This window comes from Cervus elaphus, chromosome 14 (genome assembly GCF_910594005.1).
Source record: "Cervus elaphus chromosome 14, mCerEla1.1, whole genome shotgun sequence".
Classification (NCBI taxonomy): Eukaryota; Metazoa; Chordata; class Mammalia; order Artiodactyla; family Cervidae; genus Cervus; species Cervus elaphus.
In genome coordinates, this window is record NC_057828.1 from 6459023 (window position 1) to 6482025 (window position 23003).

General features: G+C 51.4%; 1 protein-coding gene across 23 annotated transcripts in view; it reads left to right on the top strand.

Annotated features, from left to right (window-relative positions):
• NFASC (neurofascin) overlaps positions 1–23003 on the top strand; it is a 197746-nt gene that overhangs the window by 107129 nt on the left and 67614 nt on the right. For 15 of the 23 annotated variants that reach the window (XM_043923838.1, XM_043923844.1, XM_043923850.1 and 12 more), the window contains 3 exons: positions 15067–15244; positions 21168–21185; positions 21834–21939. In XM_043923838.1, the coding sequence (XP_043779773.1) occupies positions 15067–15244; positions 21168–21185; positions 21834–21939 (302 nt within the window). Of the gene's footprint in view, positions 1–8911; positions 9005–15066; positions 15245–21167; positions 21186–21833; positions 21940–23003 lie in introns of those variants that run through there. The other 8 variants (XM_043923839.1, XM_043923852.1, XM_043923855.1 and 5 more) reach the window with 2 other exon arrangements.

Here is a 23003-nt window from a genome sequence, read left to right on the forward strand (position 1 = left end):
GAGATGGCTGGATGGCAGCACCGACTCGATGGGCATGAGTTTGAGTAATCTCCAGGAGTTGGTGATGGACAGGGAGGCCTGGCGTGCTGCGATTCATGGGATCGCAGAGTCAGACACGACTGCATGACTGAACTGAACTGAACTGAAAGATCCCTTATGAGCAGGAGGTTAAAAGATTTCTGGTGGACGCACGCAAGCCAGCCGTGCAGGGCCATGCAGCAGGTCGCCCTGTCCAAGCTCTGCTGACTTAGTGTCCCAGCCGGCTCTGCCCCCCGCAGAGAGGGGGGCACCTCCTGCCCAGAAGGGGGACACGTTCGTGGTGGGCGCAGCCTGCACGTGCGGCAGGGCCGCCCGTTGGCTTGTGAGCACCAAGGCGCCTGCCCATGCTCTGTGCCCGACAGCCTGGAGGGAGCATGAGAACTTCAGTGGAAAGTCATGGTGGGCACCTCAAGGGGAAGGTCTCTTCCCTCTTTCTCCTTTCCTGCCCCCTCCTTCCCTCGTTCCCAGGTTAATAAATAGCCTAGAGGTTCAGGTTTCAACCAATAGATTAGTTCTGGGTGTTGGGCAGGAAACAGTTGTTTTCAGCCAAATCCTTAATCCTAAACCCAGGTGTCCCCCTCCGCCACCTCCCCTGGTGGGAATCGGGGTCACCTGATACTGTTGTTCCCCATCCCCCACTCCTGCTGAGACCCTGTGACCTCAGGCAGGGCGAGGCGGGGCCAGACCTGCCGGTGCCCCTGCCACCAAGGGAGCCCTCTGAGTGGTTGAACACAGCCCCTCTCTCCTCCCGGATCCTCCCTCTGACAATGCCAGGGAGCCAAGCATGCAACGCAGCCACCCAGCAGATGGAGACCACCCTCCTCCAGCCCTGAGAAGGGAGGAGGGGGAAGGGGGCTTGCAGCCACATACAAGGTGTCCTTAGCTGTTGGAAAATCCTAGAGGACAACTGGTTGGACCCCACGCAGGGAGGAAGCGGGCCTCCTCTCCTGGGCAGGGGAGAGGCAGATGAAGAAGCAGGCTGGTGAGTGCTCTCTTAGGCTGTCAAGTCCGGGGGCCCAGGAGGGTTCGCGTGGTTACAACCCCGAAAGGGAGAGGGGCAAGGATTGCATGGGCAGCGAAACTTTGTGAAGATGCTGAGGCTGTGGCCATCTTGTTGGGGGTGAAGGAGAGATACGAAGCATCTAGCTTCGCTGGGGAAACTTGGGAGGAAGGCATGGAGCTCCTCCTGCCGCTTCCCATCGGTCTCGTCTTCCCCTCTGTCTTCCTCCTCCCTGCTTGGTGCTCTCTTTGGGAGAGGCTGGGAATCACCAGTACGGGGCATTTGAGTTTCCTAGGAAACCCGTCCGGCCTTCAGATGCCTGTGAGTGGAGGGAGCACGCGGGCTGAGGTCACCATCTGTTGCCTGGTTCCTCCCTTGGCGTGAGAGATGGAAGGGAGCTGTGGACCCGTGGAAGGAGGGGAGCAGGGAGGAGGGTCCTCCCCAGTGCCCAGGGTGACCCTCTGCAGAAGGTGACCTCAGGATCAGGGTAGCTGAGCTGAAACCCTTGGGATGAGCGTGCAGGGAGGCTGGGAACAGGAGAGATGGCCATTCTGGGGTCAGTGCCTGCAGCCCCCGAATCCCTAGTTCTGAGAGTCTGTCTGCAGGATGGAGGGAGGAAACAGGGAGGTCCTGACTGAGATCAGACAGAACGGGTGGATTTCAGGGAAAAGGGATGAGTGTGTCTGCTGAGCAGGGACAAGGTCTGTCTACTTCATGGGATGCTTAATAGATGTTACTAGGTTATTGCTATTATTTTTATTACTCAAGTGTATGCTGTAACAGCAGTTTTATTATATATGATTTAATCAAGAATTTCTAATACACTAATTCTTGATGGATGGATGGATGCAATAAGAGGAAGTATCTGATAAGATGGCTGTTCACTCACTCCACGAATATTTATTGTACTGGTTCGCTACTGAGGGAGACAAAACAGACTCAGGAAGTTCAGAGTCTGATGCAGGAGATGGATGTAGGAACAACTAGTCTCACCAGCAGGAGGATATGTATGACCCCTGGAACAGAGCGTGCTGGGGGTACAGGGAAATCGCAGCCCACTTTCATTGGGAAGGTAGGGTCTGCGCTGCAGGGGGGTTGCCACTGAGGGCCTCGGCGAGGAGGGGCGTTTGCACTTAGAGAGGTAAGGGAGGAGCACTTCAGCCTTCACAGAGATGGCCAGAGGTCCAGAAACTACCTGGCTGGTCTGGGGGGCGGGGGGTGCGAGGCCCAGGCTGGCCCTGCAGGAGAAGCGGCCGCCTGGGGTGGGAGCCAGGTCACAGGGCTTGAGTGGTGCACAGAGTGTAGCTTTTGTCTCTTAAGTCAGCTCCTCGGCTTTTTTTTCTGCCAAAACAAACGTAATAGAGGACACATACCAGCTCTTTCTCTATTCTTGAAGAAAGAAAAATGAAAAGTGAGTGAAAATGTGATTATTACAAGTTATATATATTCTACATTTATATAACCTGAGCCACTTGGATTTATATTTATGTATACATCATTTGCAACTGTTCCTGGTTGGTACTGGAAACAAACGACAAGAAATTCCTTATGTCCTAGTCCTGAGTTCCCCTAAGAGGGCCTGCCTGCCTGTCTTCAGGGAGCCCGTGGCCTGGCCTGGGATACTCCTGAGTTCTTTTCAGACCCCACACACATGGCCCTGCCCCACTCCTTGTTTTGATGGGCTTCTATTTGCTCTTTTGTTTCAGCTCCTTTCTCTGATTTCTGGACAGGTTGCTTCCAGGCAGCCTCAGTAATAAACCCTGCTGCGTGTTTGTTTTTTTAATCTGATGCAGGATGGCTGAGTTTTGCGTTGGCTCGGTTGGGCTTTTATTATCTCTCTGTTCCCCCCACAATACCCTGTGGCAGTGATGTGTGAGTGTATTCCTTAGTTGGTTCTTGTAGTACTATTCTAGTCATTTCATTAATTTATTCTAAGAGCTAGCTGCTGGCACGTGGCCCTGTAGCATAATCTGTTGCTGTGCATTTCTGCAGGCAGTAATTCAGAAAAGCCTCAGACTACCTGCAGAGGCGTTTAGTTCACAGCCCTGGGCATTTCGAACCAGGCATATTTGGTTCCGAGCTCATGATCTCCCTAGCCCTAGTCACTTCCAGACTTTTCCCCTTTCTTAATTCTTGATGCCAGTTATGAGTGTCATCCCATCCGGTCTTCCAGCCTAGAAACCTTGATGCCATCCTCCTCCTCACCATCCACTACCAGTCTGTCATCAGCTTCTACCCCTGTTGATTCTAACCCAGAGAACATCCTCCAGTCTCTGGGAGGCCTCAGAGGCCATCAAGCCATTCATCTGTCACTAGCACAGTCTCTTTCACACCTGCCCCGGGGCAACTATGAAGCCTGGAAGCTAGGACGAGGCGAGAGGAGCGATGGGGAGAGGAGAAATGGTTGAGCAACCTCACCCCTGGGCGTGTCCCCAGAGCCTGAGGATGCGGTGGGGCAGAGAGTGCGCTGTGGCTGAGCCCCACACCACCCCCCAGATGGGTGGAGCGACGGGCGGGTAGATCATAGGCCCTCTCCTGGGTTCAGACTCACACGATAAAGGTCTGTGCCGTGGAGTCACGTGAACGTTGAAACAGCTTCCGTTTGCACCGTGCTTCGTGTTCCGATGCATTATTCATGTGATTCTCACAGCCGCCATCTGCAGCAGACAAAGCAGGAATACTTATTTCCATTTATGAGATTTTAAAAAAGCTTTGGAAAACAAGTAGTTTACAAAAGATAAGTGGCAGGACTGAGACCTTTACTTGGATCTTCCTTTCCATAAATATTTCCTGCCAGGGACCCTGCCAGGCACTGGGGACTCAAAAATGAGCAGGGCATGGTCTGAACCTCAAGAATTCCACAAAGATGGGAGAAAGCTTAAGCCAGTGGTGAGCAACCGACAGCCCCTGGGCCAATCCCAGTCCACTGCCTGTTTTGTAAATAAAGTTTCGTTAGAACATAGCCACACCCATCCACTCACTTCTTGTCTATGGTGGTCCTCACTTTGTAATGGTAAAGTTCAGCACTTGTGACAGAAACTGTCTTATGAAGCCTAAAATACTTATTATCTAGACTTCTACAGAAAAGGCCTCCAACCCTTAGTTTAATCATACAGTTTTGCCCGTGTGCTAAGTGCCCAGAGATGTGATTTAAGCTATGGTGGAGATGAGAGGGACTCCCAGCTCTGCTGCGGGTAGGGGGCATGGAAGGGCACAAGGAATTCTTTACTGTGCAGAAGATGTCTGAGCAATGAGTCTTGAGGACTGAGTGGGAATTAATCACACGACAAGGAGGGAAGGCCTTTACAGGCACAGGGGCTGGCATTGATAAAGTATGGAGGTTGAATACAGTGTGACATACTTGATCTCTGGGTCAGGAAGATCCCCTGGAGAAGGGAATGGCTACCCACTCCAGTATTCTTGCATGGAGAATTCATGGACAGAGGAACCTGGTGGTCTGCAGTCCATGGGGCTACAAAAGAGTCAGACACAACTGAGCAACTAACGCACAAGGAAGCGTTTAGGGTTTGGGTGGGCTTGGAGGGGACTCCAGAAACCTGATCTTAAACAGCCTTGTATGTTATGTCCAGTAGTTTGGATTTGATCTTACATAGAGCGATGGGGAGAAATGGGAAGGTTTTCAGCAGAGCGGTGACATGATCAGGTGGGGATTTAGAAAAATCACTGTAATAGCAACATGGAAAATGGATTGGAAGGAGACCAGATGGGAGCTTATTGCAATGAGACATGATGTTTATCAGAGGTAAGCAACTGGGAATGTGCTGAAGGGAGGGGGAATGAGAAACACCCGGAGGGAGACAGTCCAGGGGCCTTGGTGCCTGGATGTGAGGTGTGAGAAGAAGCGGGAGGTAAGTGATTCCAAGTGTCTGGCTTGGTGACTTAGGTCACCAGCAAACACAGAAGAGAGATGGAAGGTCAGGGGCCCAGTGAAGACACTGGGGACGTCAGGCAGAAGAAGAGGATCCAGCGGTGTGATCAGTGCTGCCATGGAGGCTGGAAGGGCCGGAAAGAAAACGGGCCCCCAGAGTGGGGTTTCAGAGGCTGACGAGGAGGAAAGGATGTTCTGAAGGACGCAGGACGGGTGGGGTGATTAACACTTGTTACTGCCTCCAAGAGGCCTGGCAAGATAAAGACTGAAAACCCTGAATCTGGCCATCTGGAGGCCAGTGCGGGTCCAGACAGGAGAGGTTCTGGGTATGGTTGGAGGAGTAATGAATGGGAACAAAATCAGCAAACATAGAAGGCATTGACCTCTACTGGGGAAAAAAAACAAACTTTCATGAGAAGAAAGAAAAAATTAGGTACCTATAGGGAGCTATGGAATACAGAGAATGATCTTTTGGTTTCATTATGAGAGAACTTGAAGATGTTTCTCTGCTGAGGCAGAGAGCCAGTTAAGAAGAGTTTGGAAACCTTCAAGAGAGTAGAGAGTTGGTGGTCAGGGACCCGGCAGAGGAATGGGGCCGGGTCCAGGCTGAGGCAGGCAGGAAGAGGGGGATATGCTTCTTTAATACAGAGAGTGAAGATCTTGGGAAGCGTGTGGGTTCAGCGGATATTCCAGGCGCATTTCTGATTCTGATAGCACTCTCAGTTGCAAGTGATAGAAAACAACTGCAGCTGGCTTAAAAATTCAGAAGAATTTTTAATATAAACACACATGTAATTTAAAGTCCCCAAGTTGGGCTTTCTTCAGGAAACGCTCCCTCAGTGACTGAGATGGTGACGCAAAGGGTCGGGTCTCACTGTGTCTTCTCTGCTTTCTTCAGTGTTGGAGTGTCTCCACGGTGCACTCGGAGACCCCCACCGCCTCTCCCTGAAGCTCCACCCTCTCCTGTTGGGGGCGCCCTCACTGCATTCGTTCAAGAGAGGGGAAAACTTGTCTTTCCCAGAGTTTTTAGCAGAAGTCTCCATGAAGCCCAGTGCCTCTGGCTATCCAGGTGTCCATTCCTAAACCAGCCATAGCGGTGAGAGTTAGAAAGTGCTATTTTTTTATGCTAATCACAGCCCAACCCTAGAATTGGGTAGGATCACTTTAGGGACAAATTCACTGAAGAAAAATATCTGTACTACTCTGGACTGAATTGTGCCCCTCTTAAAATTCATATGTTGAAGGTCAACCCACATGTAACTGTATTTGGAGATTGGGTCTGTAAAGAAGCAATTGACGTTGAATGATGTCAATAGGGTGGGCTCTCATCCAGTAGGACTGGTGTCCTTATAAGAAGAGGAGGAAGCACCAGGGGTGTGTTTGCACAAAGGAAAGGCCATGTGAGGACACTGCAGGAAGGCAGGCATTTGCAAGCTAAGGAGAGAGCCCTCACGAGAAACCAGCCCTGCTGACACTCTGATCTTGGACTGCCAGCTTCCAGAACTCTGAGACAGTGAGTTTCCGGTCTGTGGTACTTTGTAATGGCAGTGCTAGCTAATGAATACAGATACTGTGGATGGGAGGGGGAGAACACGGGTGCTGGATAAACATTCAATAAACGTCCACGAGGTTCTCTGTGTGCTTGACATTGTGTGGGTTGAATAAGACACTGTCCCCCATCCTCAAGGAACTCATTGCGTAGTTGGAAGACCACATTCTACTCCCGGACCTAGAACTCATTACATCGGGTATATCCCAGCATTCTCTGAGAGCACAGAGGGTAAGGACCGGATCCAGGCTTGGTGGTCCGGGGAAACCAAGGGAGGCTTCCCAAAGGTGGTGTCACCTGACCTGCACCTGAAAGATAACAGACAGTTGGGTGAAAGAACAGAAAAGGCAGACTAGGAAAAGAGAGTGATTTGTGTAAAGCTGGTGTGAAAATAAATGCCAGCCAAGTGAGCACAAGCAGCGGCTCTTTATTCAGAGTGAACTACAGCAGGGGAGTTGGCCACCATCACTTGCCTTGGCAGAGACTTAAAGGCAGAGAGGGGAGAGGACAAGCTTTTAGAGAAAGAAAGGGAAGGCTCTGGGTGTGCGCTGACAGGAGCACCTGGAAGCGGACTGCGTAGAAGCAGCCATCCTAAGTGATTGGTCTGGGAAACGTACTTGTCTTTCCCTGGTTGATCTTGAGTTGGAGATACTGGTAAAAAAGAAAAAATCGGAAAGCCTGTAGTCAGTGAATGAGGACAATTCAGAGAATTAGAAGTAATTCAGTATAACTGGGGTGAGTGGAGGGGCTGGGGATGAGGCTGGGCAGGTAGGCAAGGGCCTGATCGGGGAAGGCTTCCAGAGCCCACCTTGAGACGTGATGGGCTGGGCTGGGCTGGGGATGGACACGGGTTGTCCGAGGGTGTTGGGATCTTGAAGCCCTCCTGAGAAGCCGCCACAGGCCTCGATGCGGAAGCCCTGGCCCCAGGAAGCCAGATGGTTTCTGGTCCAGCGCTGCAACCCCGGCCTGATGTGCTGTTCCTCACGCCTGCGTTCTGCTGTGACACCCACGAGTGCTTGCCACCAGGCACAGGGTTTCAGCATTTGGGGAGTTAGACATGCCTTCAGCAGCACAGGGGTTTTCAGTTCATTGTTTTACTAACCCAGAATCCTTTTCTCAAATAAACCTTGTGTGCAAAAGCCCAAGGTACAATAAGGACTGTAAAGCCGCTAGCCACTCCCCCCCCACCCCGTGGAGAAGGCCCGAGGCACTTCCAGAGAACCCACCCTGCTCCTCTGGACCCAACACAAAAACCCAGCACTAGGAGACTCGAGAACTCTTTCAGCTCCACCCTCACCACTTGGGATACTTTGTGTGAAACCCCAGGATGGCCATGAGGCTGGTTGCATTGGGTGGTTTTGCTGAATGGTGATGTTTCTGGGTTTGGAAGCCGAGGAGCTGGCCTCACCCCAGAGGCCACAGCACTTTCCGCATGGCCTCCTTGCTTCCACTTTTCTTCCATCTACGTTCTGTCTTCCACACAGAAGCCAGAGTAGTCTTTACAAGCAAATCTCATCGGGTCAGTCCACCACTTAGAACCCTGCAATAGCTTCCTTAGATGCTTGGAACATAATTTAGCTCCTTCCTTTGACCTTCAGCCCTCTGGGAGTATATCTCGTCTCCATCTCTGACTCTTGACTTGTTCTGTTCCACACGTGCCCTCCAGACTCCAGCTAGACTGGTTTCTTTCACTTCCTTGCGTGTCCCCGTCTGCTTCTTGCCACAGGGCCTTTGCACAGACACTTCTCCCTGCCTGGAATGTTTTTATGACGCATCTTTACAATATTGACTCCTTCTTGCTGTTTAGATCTTGGTCAAATGATACCTTTTCACAGAGGCCTTCCTTGGCTGTTCACTTCCTTTTATCACATCACCCTACTGTGGTTTCCTCTTTTTTTTTTTTTTTTTAATAGAGCACTTTTAAATTCACAGCAAAATAGCAGAAGGTACAGAGATTTCCCTTTTGCCTCCTGCCTCTACACATGCACAGTCACCCCTGTCATCATCATTCCCACCAAAGCGGCACCTTCATTACAGTTGATGAGGCTACGCTGACATATCATTATCACCCAAAGTTCATAGTTTACAGTGGGACTCGCTCCTGGTGGTGTGCATTCTGTGGATTTTGAGAAATTATGATGAAACTATTAGAGTATCGTAAGAGTAGTTTCATTGCCCTAAAAATCCTCCGTGCTCCACCTGTTTATCACTCCTCCTCTCCACATCTTTTCATTGTCTGAACTTTTTATCGTCTCCACAGTTTCACCTTTTCCAGAATGTCCCGTAGTTAACTATGGAATCATATAGTATATAGCTTTTTCAGATTGGCTTCTTTCATTTGCTAATATGCCTTTGTTTCCTCCATGTCTTTTCATGTCTTAATAGCTCATTTCTTTTTTAGTGTTAAAATATATTCCATTTGTCTGGACGGACTACAGTTGATTTACCCACTCACCTACTGAAAGACAGTTTGGTTGCTTCCAGTTTTGGCAATTATGGAAAAGGCAGCTGTAAACATCGTGTGCAGGTCAGACTGTGTTTTCTTCTTTGCGCTTACCGGTGCCTCACTTTGTTGTTACTGACGTTCCATGTTTATTTCCTGACTTCCCCACTGGAACACTGAAAGCTCTGTGACAGTAGAGCTGGTCCCCTGTCCCCGTGTCCGTCTCTTGTCCCTATTCGTTCTCTGAACCCAGGTCTGGTGAGTGATCGAATGACTGGCTGACTGCTGCCCAGAAGTCCATGGCGGATTCTGCTGCCAGGGGTGTGGAGCTGCCAAGTGGGCTGTGTCTCAGCACAGCCTGTCTTTTCTCCCCGTCACTTCAGATGTGTTGTGACCACCAATACAGCCTGCTCAGAATGGGGCTGTAAGAATGTGGGGAGCTCCCGACTGCAGCAGCTTGCAGTCCTCTCATCCATCTGCCGGGGACAGCTTGAGGAATCAACACCAGGGGCCCCCCAGTCTGGGGAAGGAAAGCAAACCAGGACCCACAAAAAAGGAAAAACAGAAAAGCAGAAAGTGACTGTGGCTGAATAAGTAGCATTGCTCCTTGGGGTTGTTGCTGGTCGTGTCCTGGAGGTAGTTCAAAGCCTGCTGGGTAGCAGCAGCTAACATTTCTTGAGCTTTTGCCCCAAGCTTTAAGTGCTTTGTATAGGATTTGGGTATGAAGTCACAATTGCAGCCCTGTAAAACAGGTGCTCCTATTATCTGCAGTTTTCAGATCAGAAATGCCAAGACCTGAAGGTTCATTACTTGCCCCGATCCCCACCTTGTAAGCAGGGAGCAGCTTCAAACCCAGGTGGTCTTTCTGCATGGCCACTGCTCTTGAACTTGGCCAAAAGTGGCTGTCATTTCCAGGTGTCCCCACCAGTGGCTGATCATCACTCAACTCACATGTACTTCCCTAGGCCCTTTCTTAGATATTTTGAATTCGTATCTCCCACAGGGCTTGCAGATATAAAGGCCTTACCTTCAGGAAGGTTGCCCAAGTATGTGAAGCATCCTCATGTAAAATGACAATGGTTCTAAAGGCCTTCACATTGGAAAAGGCTTTTCTCATCTGCAGGCTTGATTTGGTCCATGCCTAGAAGTTTGAGGGTGCAGGGGTTTGTGTGTTTACAGTGGTGCCCAGGTGATCCTGATGAGTGTCCAGATGCCTTCCCACGGGGGCAGGAACACACCTGACCAAATGCCATTGCATTCTTTATGAAAAACAGTGTCACATGCAGAACACTTCATGTTTGGGTGACTCTATTCTCTTTTCTTCTTCTCTTTCGTTTATTTACTTTTCACACAGTGGGTTTGGGTGTGGGGATCTCAGATATACAAGACTTGAATTAATCATAGTCCCTAGTTCATAGTATACCTCAATTCATACAAGATTTCTCTTTTGGTTTTATTTATTGTTGTTCTTTTCCTTACTCTCTCCCCCTGCAGTAGACCTCCCTTTAATGTATTTTATATCCGTATAGTTCACCTCTTACCTATTTAATTCAATATAAAAGGATTGTTCAAATGTATCATAGTGGTAGCTTGTGTGGGTGGTGTTTCATTTTCATGGATGGTTTTGTATGATGGCTATATTTATTAGATTATTCTTCTCTGCATCTCAGAGAAGCAGCTGCCTCTCTGGAATTTCTTCTCATTTGATCCTTTTTTTGCCCCCATGAAGCTAACCAGAAAAATTCCACACCCTCCTCCACCTTTCCAAGACAGTCATCACCACCCCCTTCTGCAGCCTTCATCTGCCCTTTCAAGGATATGCGGCTTTCCTTATTCCTCAACGGGATGCTCCGTAGTTAGTGGCATTCCCCTTGAAGGGCCCTGACAGTTCCACCCGTGAGCCCCGCCCCGGCTGGTCTGCTTCTCCCACCTATAACCAGCAATTGTTTATTCATTTATCTCTTGATGGACATTTGGGCTGGTTCAACCCCTTGGCTATTGCGAATGATGCTGCTGTGAACATGTGTGTACATGTACTTGTTTGGGGCTTCCCTGGTGGCTCAGTGGTAAAGAATCTGCCTGCAGTGCAAGTGCTGCAGGAGATGTGGTATTTGATCCCTGGCTCAGGAAGATCCCCTGGAGGAGGTCGTGGCATTCCACTTCAGTATTCTTGCCTGGAGAATCCCATGGACAGAGGAGACTGGAGGGCTACAGTCTGTGGGGTCACAAAGAGTCGGACACGACGGAAGCAACTTAGCATGCAGCATGCATGTACTTGTTCATGTCCCTGATTTTAATTCTTTAGGGCATATACTTCAGAGCAGAAATATGGGGTCATATGGTAATTTTATGTTTAATTTTTTAGATACTGCCAAACTATACATTTCTTTTTTAAATTGCAACTTTGCTTGGTAATTGTCATACATATGGAGAGACAGGGAAATTTGATAGAAAAATCCTGGGCTACCAGTCATGAGACCTGGGTTCTTTTCTTAGTTTTGCCACAAAGCCGTGTATGAGGTGACATTGAGGACATCACTTCCCCTTTCTAGGCTCTTGTTTTCCTCATCTGAGAAGTAAGGCGATTCCATAAAGCTAAATAATCTTTAAATTATCTTCCTCTTTAAAGATTTTATCGGAAAAGTTGGATTCCAAGGGAAAAGGGAAAGAGAATTGTCAAGTAGCTAAATGAGATTATTTCTCTGTTCTTTTCCTACTGTGTTTTTTAAATTGTGGGTAAAGACACTGCAGATAATTGGCCTCTCTTCCTGCTAATATGTATCTAGTTAATGAATAGCTTCTGGCTTCCTGTTTATATCAAGATTCCCAGAAAAAGATACCCTTCTCTTTCCCATCACTTCCTACCACTTGGCGGCTCCTGAACAAAACATGGTGGTCTCAGAGCCAAAACTGGAGTCATCCCCACCGTCCTCCTGGAAGGAATGCTGAGCCTCTGCTGGTTCCCTCAGCACTAAGGTTTCAGATGGACAACCTGAGTCTAGTCTTTGGAGGTGAGGAACCACGGAGGGGCAATCGCAGACTCTTTTTGAGACAGTGTAAGGGTCATCTTAGAGAAGAGGAAGAAGCAGAGACCTCCTGTGAGGTTTTCAGGCCAAAAAAAAGCTCCCTTGGGAGCTTTTCTTCTTTCTTAACTCACTCACAGCTGAATGGTTCCCTGGCCAGAGAGCAGCGCCTGTGTAGGGAGGGAACCTTGTCCCCCGCTGATTGAAAGCCTTCACAGTTCCCAGGTCCAAAGCATGTGCCCTCCTGCGCCGCCTGGCGGTTTCATGGGGAAACACGAGGTCTAAAACATGTGAACCAAGTGGTTTGTTTTATTCAGGCATTCATCTGCTCATTTTGCATCCATCTATCACATGGTTCTGAGCGTCTGCTATGTTTTAGCCATTATGCTATACTCTAGGAATAAACAAGAAGAGGCACCTTCCCGTTCAGTACCTTCCTTTTTATGAGAGTACAGAGGAGTGACTTTTGGAATGAATTCATAGTGACAAGTGCTGTAACAGGGGAGTGGTGTTCAGGAGCACAGACAAGGGGGCACATGTGTCATACTTGGCACACCCTAATGAGAGAGGGCAGATGCAGAAAGTGCTCCAGACAGAAGTCAATCTGTGCAGAAGTCAGCACAGTAGAGCTCTATGTGCTATGAGACCTGGTAGCCTACCCATGTTGGCTGGAATGCAGAACGCAAGGGGAGGGTAAGAAATGGTCTTGCAGTTGAGGCTGCATCACACAGGGCTTCCAGCCAGGTCATGGATTTCAGCTTCAATTTTGGGGCAGCAGTGAGTTAATGAGTTTGACTGGGGGATACCATATCTGTATTTGCATTTGCAGTAAGATCATGGCATCCAGTCCCATCACTTCATAGCAAATAGATGGGAAAACAATGGAAACAGCGACAGACTTTATTTTCTTGGGCTCCAAAATCACTGCAGATGGTGACTGCAGCCATGAAATTAAAACACGCTTGCTCCTTGGAAGAAAAGCTATGACAAACTTAGACAGGATATTAAAAAGCAGAGACATTACTTTGCCAACAAAAGGTCCGTCTAGTCAAAGCTATGGTTTTTCCAGTAGTCATGTATGGATGTGAGAGTTGGACTATAAAGAAAGCTGAGCACTGAAGGATTGATGCTTTTGAACTGGGGTGTTGGAGAAGACTCTTGAGAGCCCCTTGGACTGCAAGGAGATCCAACCAGTCCATCCTAAAGGAAATCAGTCCTGAATATTCATTGGAAGGACTGATGCTGAAGCTGAAGCTCTAATACTTTGGCCACCTGATGTGAAGAACTGACTCATTGGAAAAGACCCTGATGCTGGGAAAGATTGGAGGCAGGAGGAGAAGGGGACGACAGAGCATGAAATGGTTGGATGGCATCACCGACTCAATGGACATGGGCTTGAGTAGGCTGGAGTTGGTGGTGGACAGGGAGGCCTGGTGTGCTGCAGTCCACGGGGTCACAAAGAGTCAGACACAACTAAACGACTGAACTGAACTGATTTGCTTTGAGAAGTGCTCTGGTTATAGGTGGAGAATGAATCAGGGGAAAGAGCAGAAGTGGGGAGAGACCACTTAGAAAGCTGTTGCAGTAAATGATGTAAACAATGATGGCCAACACCAAGGAAGAAGCAGTGGGAAAGGAGACAGCAGACAAGGAAAGGAGTCCAGAAATACACATGAGGTTAGGAACTGGTATCAGCTTCCGTTGGTTTGCCCACATTCAGGCACAAGGGATCACCTGCTCCCTCAGTCAGGATACATAGGAGCTTGCAGGAGTGTGTGGGTGATATCAAGGCTTCACATTGCTGCCAAATTGTTTTAAACAGTGTGTCCATTTGCTAGGAGACTACTCATCCAGAAAAGCCAGAGGAATTGTGGGGAAACTGCTTCCATTGTCCTCTGTGATTTGTTTGGCCCCATGATAGAACAGCAAACTGGACCACTTTTTAAGACTCCGTGTTGCAGAGCCTCAGGCAGTTTAAAAGTTGGTGTTTGAGACTCAGCTGTAGGCCACTGTTGCTCTTCTCTCTCAGGACCAGGGGGAGGATTTTTCTCTCCAGGGCCATCCCAGGCGCCTTGGACAGGCATTTTTAGCCCTTACCCCTGTCAGCCCTGGAACGATGGCTTGTGCTTGAGGGTGTGAGCATCATGCTGTCATGAATGTTGCTTTTTCTCCCAACTCTCTGGAGCCTTCTGTCCTGGGCTGTCATATCCGCACTGCCATTATCCCTAAAGGGACAGCGTCAGGGACCACTGCCAAATAGTTAGCTGCACAAAGTATCTGCAGAAATCATTCATTTACAAACTCTCCCGGGCAACCAAGTTTCCACTTAACCCAACCACTGCCCCGCACCACTGCCTCCTTCGCTCTCCCCGTCTCCGGGTCAAAGGACAGCGTTGTGATCGTGTCTCTATGCCGCTAACCCGGACACACTCAGCCTCAGGCCCCCTCATCACACGTGGGTCAGAAAGGCTGTGAGATAGGTGTGTTTCCTACAGGCGCAGTGCATGGGGCTTCCCTGGTGGCTCCGACGGTAAAGAATCTGTCTGTAATACAGGAGGCCCGAGTTCAGTCCTGGGTTGGGAAGAACTCCTGGAGGAGGGCATGGCAACCCTGGGGATCCCCATGCCTGGGGAATTCCATGGACGGAGGAGCCTGGCAGGCTACAGTCCATGGGGTCGCAGAGAGTCGGACACGACTGAGCACCTAACAGCGCATGACACCTTCCAGGTGCTGGGCCTGAGAGCCAGTGTGTTTTCACGACTATTCTATGTAGAGTTGTCTTTTCTTCTAGAAAACTGGTTCTCAGCTGGGGGTGGTTTGCCCTCCCTCCAGGGGATGGTTGGCGATTCTGCAGACATCTTCAGTTGAGGGCAGGAGTGGGCCTTCCTGGCGTCTCGTGGGCAGAGGCCAGGGGTGCTGCTCAGCACCCTACAATACCCAAGACAGTCCCCACGCAAAGAATTGTCAGGTCCCAAAAGCCGATAGTACAAGGTTAAAAAAAACTCTGTATTAGAATGTAGGTCTGTAATCAAGGGGACCCTGAATCCTCAAGGCTCTGTCGGATTGCTAGAGTGGACCAGGAGTTCAGGGAACACTCACTTGGCATCATATTTTTTTCCGCAGCTGAACTCCGTCCGGGAGGATCAGTTCCAGCGACTGGAGGCAGCGAGACCTCGCGGGCTGGGGCACGGGGCGCGAGGCCCGGTGCTCAGGATGGCCGGGCCACCGCCGCCCTGGGCCTGCACAGCCATCCTCCTCTGCGCGCTCAGCCTCAGTGGGGCCATCGAGATTCCCATGGACCGTGAGTCTCCTGTCCACTTGGAATCTGCTGACTGGGGGCAGAGGAGTCGGGGGAGCGGGGAGGGGCGGGGAGAGTGAGGACCGTTCAGAGAAGGCGGGGACAGCAGAAGCAGTGGCTTCTGGATTCAGAGCTGGGTTTTCCTCCAGAGGATCAACCTGGGCGAGCTCATGCTTGGGAACCTGGGACCTGGAGTCGCCAGGCCATCTCTCAGGGCCGGGGCTGTGCTGGTCGCTGCCCGGAGCCTGCTGAGAGTCTGGAAGCCCGAGCGTCACTGGGGAGTCCTTCCCTCCACACCCCTCCCTCATCCCTCTGTGATCTTGACGAACCTATCAGAGCAGAGTTTCTAGGGGCCAAGCACAGTGGACAGCCCTGGTTTGCCTTTCTCATAGCCAGGTCCTCTTGGCTGAAGTGCTGAGGACAGATGGCCTGGGGAGAGTTGTGAAGGGGGTGACTTTTGCAAAAGACTGTGGCTAAGTGAGCCATTAAAATAAAGAACCCCATTATAGTGTCACTGGGAAAATCCAGCATGAACTCCTTCTGTTTGTTTTCAACTTTCCCATGGCAAAGTTGAAAAGTGAAATCCATGGCATCTGCTTCCTATGGTGGGACATTATTTGGCCATCAAGATCATAAAGTCAAGATGAAAATGCTGATCTGGCAGCCGTGTCTCCACCAGCCATATCTGGTGTTACATTTGTAAGTGGCCCGTTGACTGGCAGCCGTGATCCTTGGCCCTGTATTGAGATGGGTGCCACCTTTGCTACAATTCTGACTCTTCTGCCAGGAATTCTGGGCAGCCCAGAGCTATGATATGGACACACCACCTCTGTCCCCTGTTCCTGCTTCGAGGAATAGATGGGACCTATGTGATGCCAGTGTTGACCTGGACTCTCTCCAGGCAACAGGTGTCTGGGGAGGGGTGGGAGAGTGATACAGCCTCAAAGAAGTCCCCACTGAGCTCTCCAGAGCCAGCCTCTGGGGCCTGGAGCTAGCACAGCTTAGAGAAAAGTTACAAGTACTTCAGCTTCCTGCTACCTCCCGCCTACACTTCACCAGTAACAGCTGCCCAAAGGAGGGGGTACTTCTGGGTGTAGAAGGCCAGGAGAAACTGTAATTGGACCCAGAACAAGATGGCCAGGGCCCCTATGGCCCTCCTGATGGCCCCAACCTGTGTACGTGTGTGTGTGCGCGCGCGCATGTGCGTGTGTGTGCATGTGTGTGTGTGCGCGTGTGTGCATGCGCGCACACCCTTAGGGAGGGAGGGAGAGGGCGGTTGTGAAGGAGACTGTTCCCACGGAGACCGTCTGCACTACTGGCTCAGGGATGGTTTCTGATTAACGGCCCCAGGCAGACAGTCTAATAAGGAGCGTGGTAAGGCCACCTCCCTGGAGAGCGGGGCTGAGGAGGAAACTGGGTTACGCAGGAAGCGGTAAAGGCTCGTTTCCCTTCTGCCACTTCTTGCTTACTTGTCTGCCTCTCTGATCCACGGGGCGAGTGGGCGAGGGGTTCCTGCAGGGTGAACCTGTGACCCGAGGGCTTTGACGTCTGTCTTAGGAATCTGGATCCTAAAGCTCAGGGGCCGTGGGCAGGACCCCACAGCCAGTCTCTGCAGAGCACCAGCCGTGGGGCAGAGCTGCCAGGCCCCCGAGGAGGGCCTAGAGGACATCTTCCTGAGTGTTCACTGGGACCCTTGGCCCCCCATTCTGGACCACGTGCCACACCCCGCCTCTGTTAGCCTGCCCTCTTCAGCTCATCTTGGGTCTGCCTGGAATAGTAGCTGCCTCGTGCCTGACAGAGCTCAGAGCTCTCCAGGCACATCTCCGGTGACTCACAGCCCATCCATGAAGTCGGTGTCATCCTTGGCCGACTCTGAGAGGCAGAGAAATGAAGCTGTTTTCTCCAGCTCACCCAGGCAGGGCCAGGACGTGACCATGGTGTCTTTCTTAACGAGGAAGGCCTTCTGCAGAGCCACTCCCATTGTCCCCGGCCGTGTCAACAGGAAGCTCCCGCTGCCGCCTGCGCCTCCCTGGTTGCTGCAGGCACAGTGGCCGTGGCCACCTCCAGCCTGAGTCTGCGAAAGACGAATGCAAGACGAGAGTGAGGCAGGCCCTTCAGAGGGCACCCAGGTGCCCTGGGAAGAGGCGCTCATCAGTCAGGGTTTACCCTGCCCCCGGGCCCAGCAGGGTAGATGCCTCCCAGACGATCTGAGCCGGTCCTTCCATCTCACCCAGTGGAAGGGGCTGGGGAAAGGTCAGGCTTTCCCAGCTCCAGCTTTATTGACATATTACTGACATAAAAATGTTTATTTATGGTGCAGAACTCAGAAAAAAAGTTACCTTTGTGGGTGTGTGCTGGTAACTTCTAAGATCTCCTGTACCAGCTTGTAAGTATCTAAGAAAAGTGAAGTTGCTCAGTCGTATCTGACTCTTTGCAACCCCATGGACTGTAGCCTACCACACTCCTCCCTCCATGGGATTCTCCAGGCAAGAGTACTGGAGTGGGTTGCCATTTCCTTCTCCAGGGGATCTTCCCAATTCAGGGATCGAACCGGGGTCTCCCGCATTCCAGGCGGACGCTTTACCCTCTGAGCCACCAGAGAAGCCCCATATAGCACAGTTATCAGTGGTCGCTATGCTATACACAAGATCCCCAGAATTCACCCATCTCGTAGTTGGAAGTTGTGCCCCTCGACCTGCGTCTCCCTGCTTCCCCCACCCCAGCCCCTGGCAGCCGCCATCCTACTCTGTTCCTTTGATTTGGATTTTTTTTAGATTCTACATGTAAGTGAGAACACACAGTATCTGTCCCTCTCTGTCTGACTAATTTCTCTTAGCGTTGACCTCAGGGTCCATCCGTGTTGTTGCAAAAGGCAGGAAAGGCACCCACACCCCTGTGTTCACGCAGCTTTGCTCACTGTAGGCAGCGGGAACACCCTCAGCTTTCTCTGTATGTTGGCTGGGGGTGTGGAGGGGCTCAAGCCACAGGCTGCCCGGAGTGTCCTCTGCTCACTTCCCCTTTGGGGGGCATCATCTGGGCCTCGGGGAGCTTGGGCGCAGCAGGTGTCCTAGAGCAGAGCCCAGGCCACAGCACAATCCTTCACTGAACATGAGGCTTCCCACTCCCGCTGCTCTGCCAACAGAGTCACATGCACACCCCCCACCCAGGCAGAACAGCGTGACCTTTGGAAAAAGCAAAGGGTTGCTTTTGCCCCATCCATCAGAGTGATTTTGCCAGAAAAGTGAGTCTGCTGGCAGCTTGCCCCTCCATCTCCCTCCCTGCATCAAGGAACTTGGCATTTTTCCCCTAGGGACCCATGGAGGAGGGCAGCGGGGTAGGAGCGACGCTCCCTCCTCACTGTCGTGCCAGGGCGTGAGGCTGTGGTGGCCTCGACAGTGCGCATGCACACTGACTCCATCCTCCATGGGGCGGGGGTGCCAGGGACTGTCAGAGCCACGGAAAGGAAAGGGGTTCATGAATACAGAAACCCTGCAGACTGAGCGGGCGTCTGTCTCGCTCCCTGCAGAGCCCATGGGAGGACTTTTCCTCCCGCTTGGAAGTGAAAGAGCATCGCCACCCAGCAGGTCCCATAGGAGAGAGGGGCGGGGTGTGCACAGGCCTAGGTGGTGACGGGCACCCTGTCCCTGGGCAGGCTGTCCTTGCTGTCTTCCCGCTATGGCGGCGTGTCCTCTGGCTGACCGTGTCCCTGTGATAAATCCCTTGGCCGCACGTGGCGGCTGCAGGTGCCATTACCTCTTTAGGCAAGTAGCTTCTTAAGAGGCCCCTGGCCAGATGTCAGCGTGAGGCTGGGGGCAGGATGCAGAGAGCCTCCACTCCCCCACGCTCTGTCCAGAATGTCAAGGGGAGCAGAGTGCCAGGGCCCCCGCTGGCTGGCTCACCTCTCCAGCCGAGAATGGATATGAGAAACGAGCTCCTGACCAGCAGTGGGAGAGTTGATTCTCCTTGCTGTAATACATTGCCCCAGACTTCCTGTGGGACCTTAACTGAGTCGACTTCCCTTTCAAGAACCGGACACTCCCTCAGCAACATCTCAGGCTGTCTCCATTGAACTGGCCTATGTGTAAAAGAGACTTGAAACCCACATGGGCAAAGCAGACCCTGTGTTAGGCTTCCCATCCGGGGTGAGGCAGCACCCTCAACTGGATTTGAGAACCCAAAAGACGTCAGATGTGTCCTGAGATGGAGTAACCAGGGGCCCGGGCTGGTAGCCGGGGGGGGTGGGTCAGGGGTCAGCCCTGCTGCTCCTGACCATGGCCCTTCCCCCTCCCTCCCTGCCCAGTGCCCCCGGCTTTGCAGAGTTACTTTTCTTGGGTCCTAGCAGGAGAGTCATAGATGGTTGAACATGCCGCAGTGGTGAGCTCTCTAGAGCCTGTGTTCAGAAACCAAGATTTCTGCTGTTCCCCTCGGCTTGTCTTTCCTTTTCTGTTTCTTGCCAAGGTCGCCCCAGGCACATGTTAAAGCAGATAAAATTTCTTTTTAATCCGTGGACAGGCCACACACCGCCAGCCCACTGAAAGAATGCCTTTGGACCTTTTCATGAGCTTTGTTGTCCAGATTTTCACTTCTTGGCAGTGTGTAGCAGGCCCTCGTCCCTGCTCCCCCCACCTCCCCTCTCGGTCTTCCCTCCCCTGTGGCTCCTCCTGTGTCTTTGGTCCTGTCTTAACTCTGCCCTCTCCAGGCTGCCCCCCTCAGAGCTTCTAATCTCCTCTTGCACATCTCACTGATCAAGTCAGAAAGTTTTGAGGTCATCGTGGCTCAGCCTTCCCCCAGGGAGCGCTCACTTGGAAAAGATCAGCTCACCACACCAGCAGTGGCTGACCTCTCCACCAGCCTGAAATAAGAGTGGCCTACAGTAATGTAATCATGTAATATATATAGTGATGTAACTGTGAGGAAAAGACATCTTAGAAAGTTACAGCGACATGTGTTCTCTTCTCTGCAGAGAAATTTTCACCAAACCCTTCTCCGCACAAAGAGTAAACCCTCTAAAACCTTGCTGTTCACCGTGTGGCCTGCAAACCACAGGCACGAGAGTCACCTGGCTGCTTGTCAGAAACGCAGACGCTCAGACCCACCCAGACCTACTTAGTCAGAGCCCAAGTTTTTACCTGACAACCCCCACAGGGGATTCTCATGCTGATTAAAGTGTGAAAGGCCCACACCCCAACACTCCTGTGCATGAACAGAGGCACATCCATGCCACCTTTACCCTCCTTGTAAAAAGCACAGAAAGGAGTGGTGGGTTCTGCTTCATCTCCACAGTTGTTCAGAAGCAGGATTTCCATAGAACAGAGTACTTCTGCCATGAGCAGATGACAATAATTCATCCTTCCCGCGAGTTTTCCAAAGGATGGCAGAGGAGGAGACAGTGGGAAGATGCTTTCAGGTGTGAAGAAGAAGGTGAAGAGGGAGCAATGAGGCTGTGGACCTGACTGGCCCTTGGGCTTCACCCCGCAGCAGTGGTTCAGCTCCACCCCTTCCACGGGCCTCCAGCCCCACCCTCGCACCCTTGGCTAAGGAGCTTGCTTTCCTCTCAGGCATCAGGCGATGACGAGTGGCATCCTCAGACCCCAGCCTCTTTTGAGCAGCATTGCCAGTTCTGACGTGCAGATTTCCCTGGAAATCATTTGGTCAGCAGCTGGTCATTTGCTCAGCTGTGCAGTCTGGTCCCCTGGGGGAGGCGTCGCCTTCTCCATGAAGCGTCGCTGGGTCTGTCCCCACCCCGGCTTGGCTCTCCCACAGAGCTCTGAAGCTGGAGGAGAGCCGACACTGGCCTCCCCAACCCTCTTCCCCCTCCCCCTGCAGGCCGGGGCCTGAGGCCACCTGGGTGACAGTCATGGCCGATAACTGATAACTGTTGTCTTCTTTTCTCCCCTCACAATGCTAACCCATCGGGAACTAACAGCAAGCATTCAGAATGAGCGTAAGTCCCCGGGGTGCCTGTCTGTGCTTGTGCCTCTGGGAGGTGGCGGGCAGTAAGAAGGGATGGGAGAAGGCCAAGAGGTGGTACTAGCAGCTTCTGGAAGGACCGCTGCCCCCCTTTCCTCCAGTGGCTGGCATGGCAGTGTCGTGGAGGACTTCAGAGCTTGGGGCTGGAGCTGGCTCTTTGGCTGCAGACAAGCCCCTGGGAAGGCCTCCGGGGACTAAAGTGGCTTTCAGCCTCACCACAGTTTGGCCAACTGTTGATCCTACAGGGCTCAGAACCATCATGGCAACTAGGTTCTGGAAATCGAGCTGCTTTGGGTTCCTTTATTCATTCAATGAACATTCATCAAGAACTGTTGTACACTAGACATTGTACTAAGCATTAGAAGATAAGAATGAGTAAACCAAAAGCCTGGCCTTCAGTTTCTCATAAAGATGAGAACGTAAAGGGGTTCTTCTTATACTTAGTCCTTGACACACCATGCCCTTTCTTGCAGCCCTGTTTAAGCAGTTGGGTCTCTAGAACGGGGCACTGCTCACCGCTGCTGGCCTGGTTGTCTGGGTGACTCCTGAGGCTCTTAATTTCAGCCGTTCCCCAAGGGCAGGTCCCCACAGCCCTGACTGCTCACTGTGTGTGCTCTTGCAGTGTCCCAGCCCCCGACCATCACCAAGCAGTCAGTGAAGGACCACATTGTGGATCCCCGTGACAACATCTTGATTGAGTGTGAAGCCAAGGGGAACCCTGCCCCCAGGTGAGTGCACAGCAGGTAAATCCAAGCTGGGTGGAGGGAACAGGACCGGCAAAAAGGGCATTGAAACTGCCCCCTTCCCCCTGAGCCTGATGATAGTTTGAAGCAGCTGAGAAATCCATTCATAAAGTGTCCACTAGGCACCTACTAGACACAAGGTACAGTTTGGATAACTAGGAAATGTAGTTGATGAGGAATCTGGGGGCCAGAAAACTTAACTGGCTTCAGTTCATACCAAAAAGCCAGGACTAGATATGAAGTTTTCTGACTTTGAATATAACATTCTTCCCACTGCTTTATGTTTCCAGCATCCACCTGATGCTTAGCTTACAGGAAGTTCCTCTTTGCGCTAACTTGAATCTTCCATCCTGAGTTCGTCTCTGCTTATGTATGTGCATATCAAGATTTAATGATGGGCTTCCCTGGAAATGGCAACCCACTCCAGTATTCTTGCCTGGAAAATCCCATGGACGGAGAAGCCTGGTAGACTACAGTCCATGGGGTCGCAAAGAGTCTGACACGACTGAGCGACTTCACTTTCACTTTCCCTGGTAGCTCAGATGGTAAAACATCTACCTGCAATGCAGGAGACCCAGGTTCGATCCCTGGGTCAGGAAAATCCCCTGGAGAAGGAAATGGCAGCCCACTCCAGTATTCTTGCCTGGAGAATTTCATGGACAGAGGAGCCTGCTGAGCTACAATCCATGGGGTCGCAAAGAGTCAGCACGACTGAACTAACACACACAAGATCATATGAGATATCAGCAGACATGAATTGCAAACCTCCTATGGCAGGCTCTGTTAAATGTTGTTCCTCACACTGTTCGCCCACCTCACTGCCCTTCAGGGAAGGACCCGTGTCCTTGTGGAGAGGAAGTGAAATGGAGGCACAGAGATGTCAAGTACTTAACCCCAGGCCTCTGACACCCCAGACCAGGGATAACTTCTACCAAGTGATAAGCACTGGGGATGGGAACGCCCACCCTCTTCAAAGCAGCGGCCACAGGCTGGAGCTTCCAGCATCCTCATGGGGAACTTGTACCCAGACCTGACAGGCCCTCATGTAG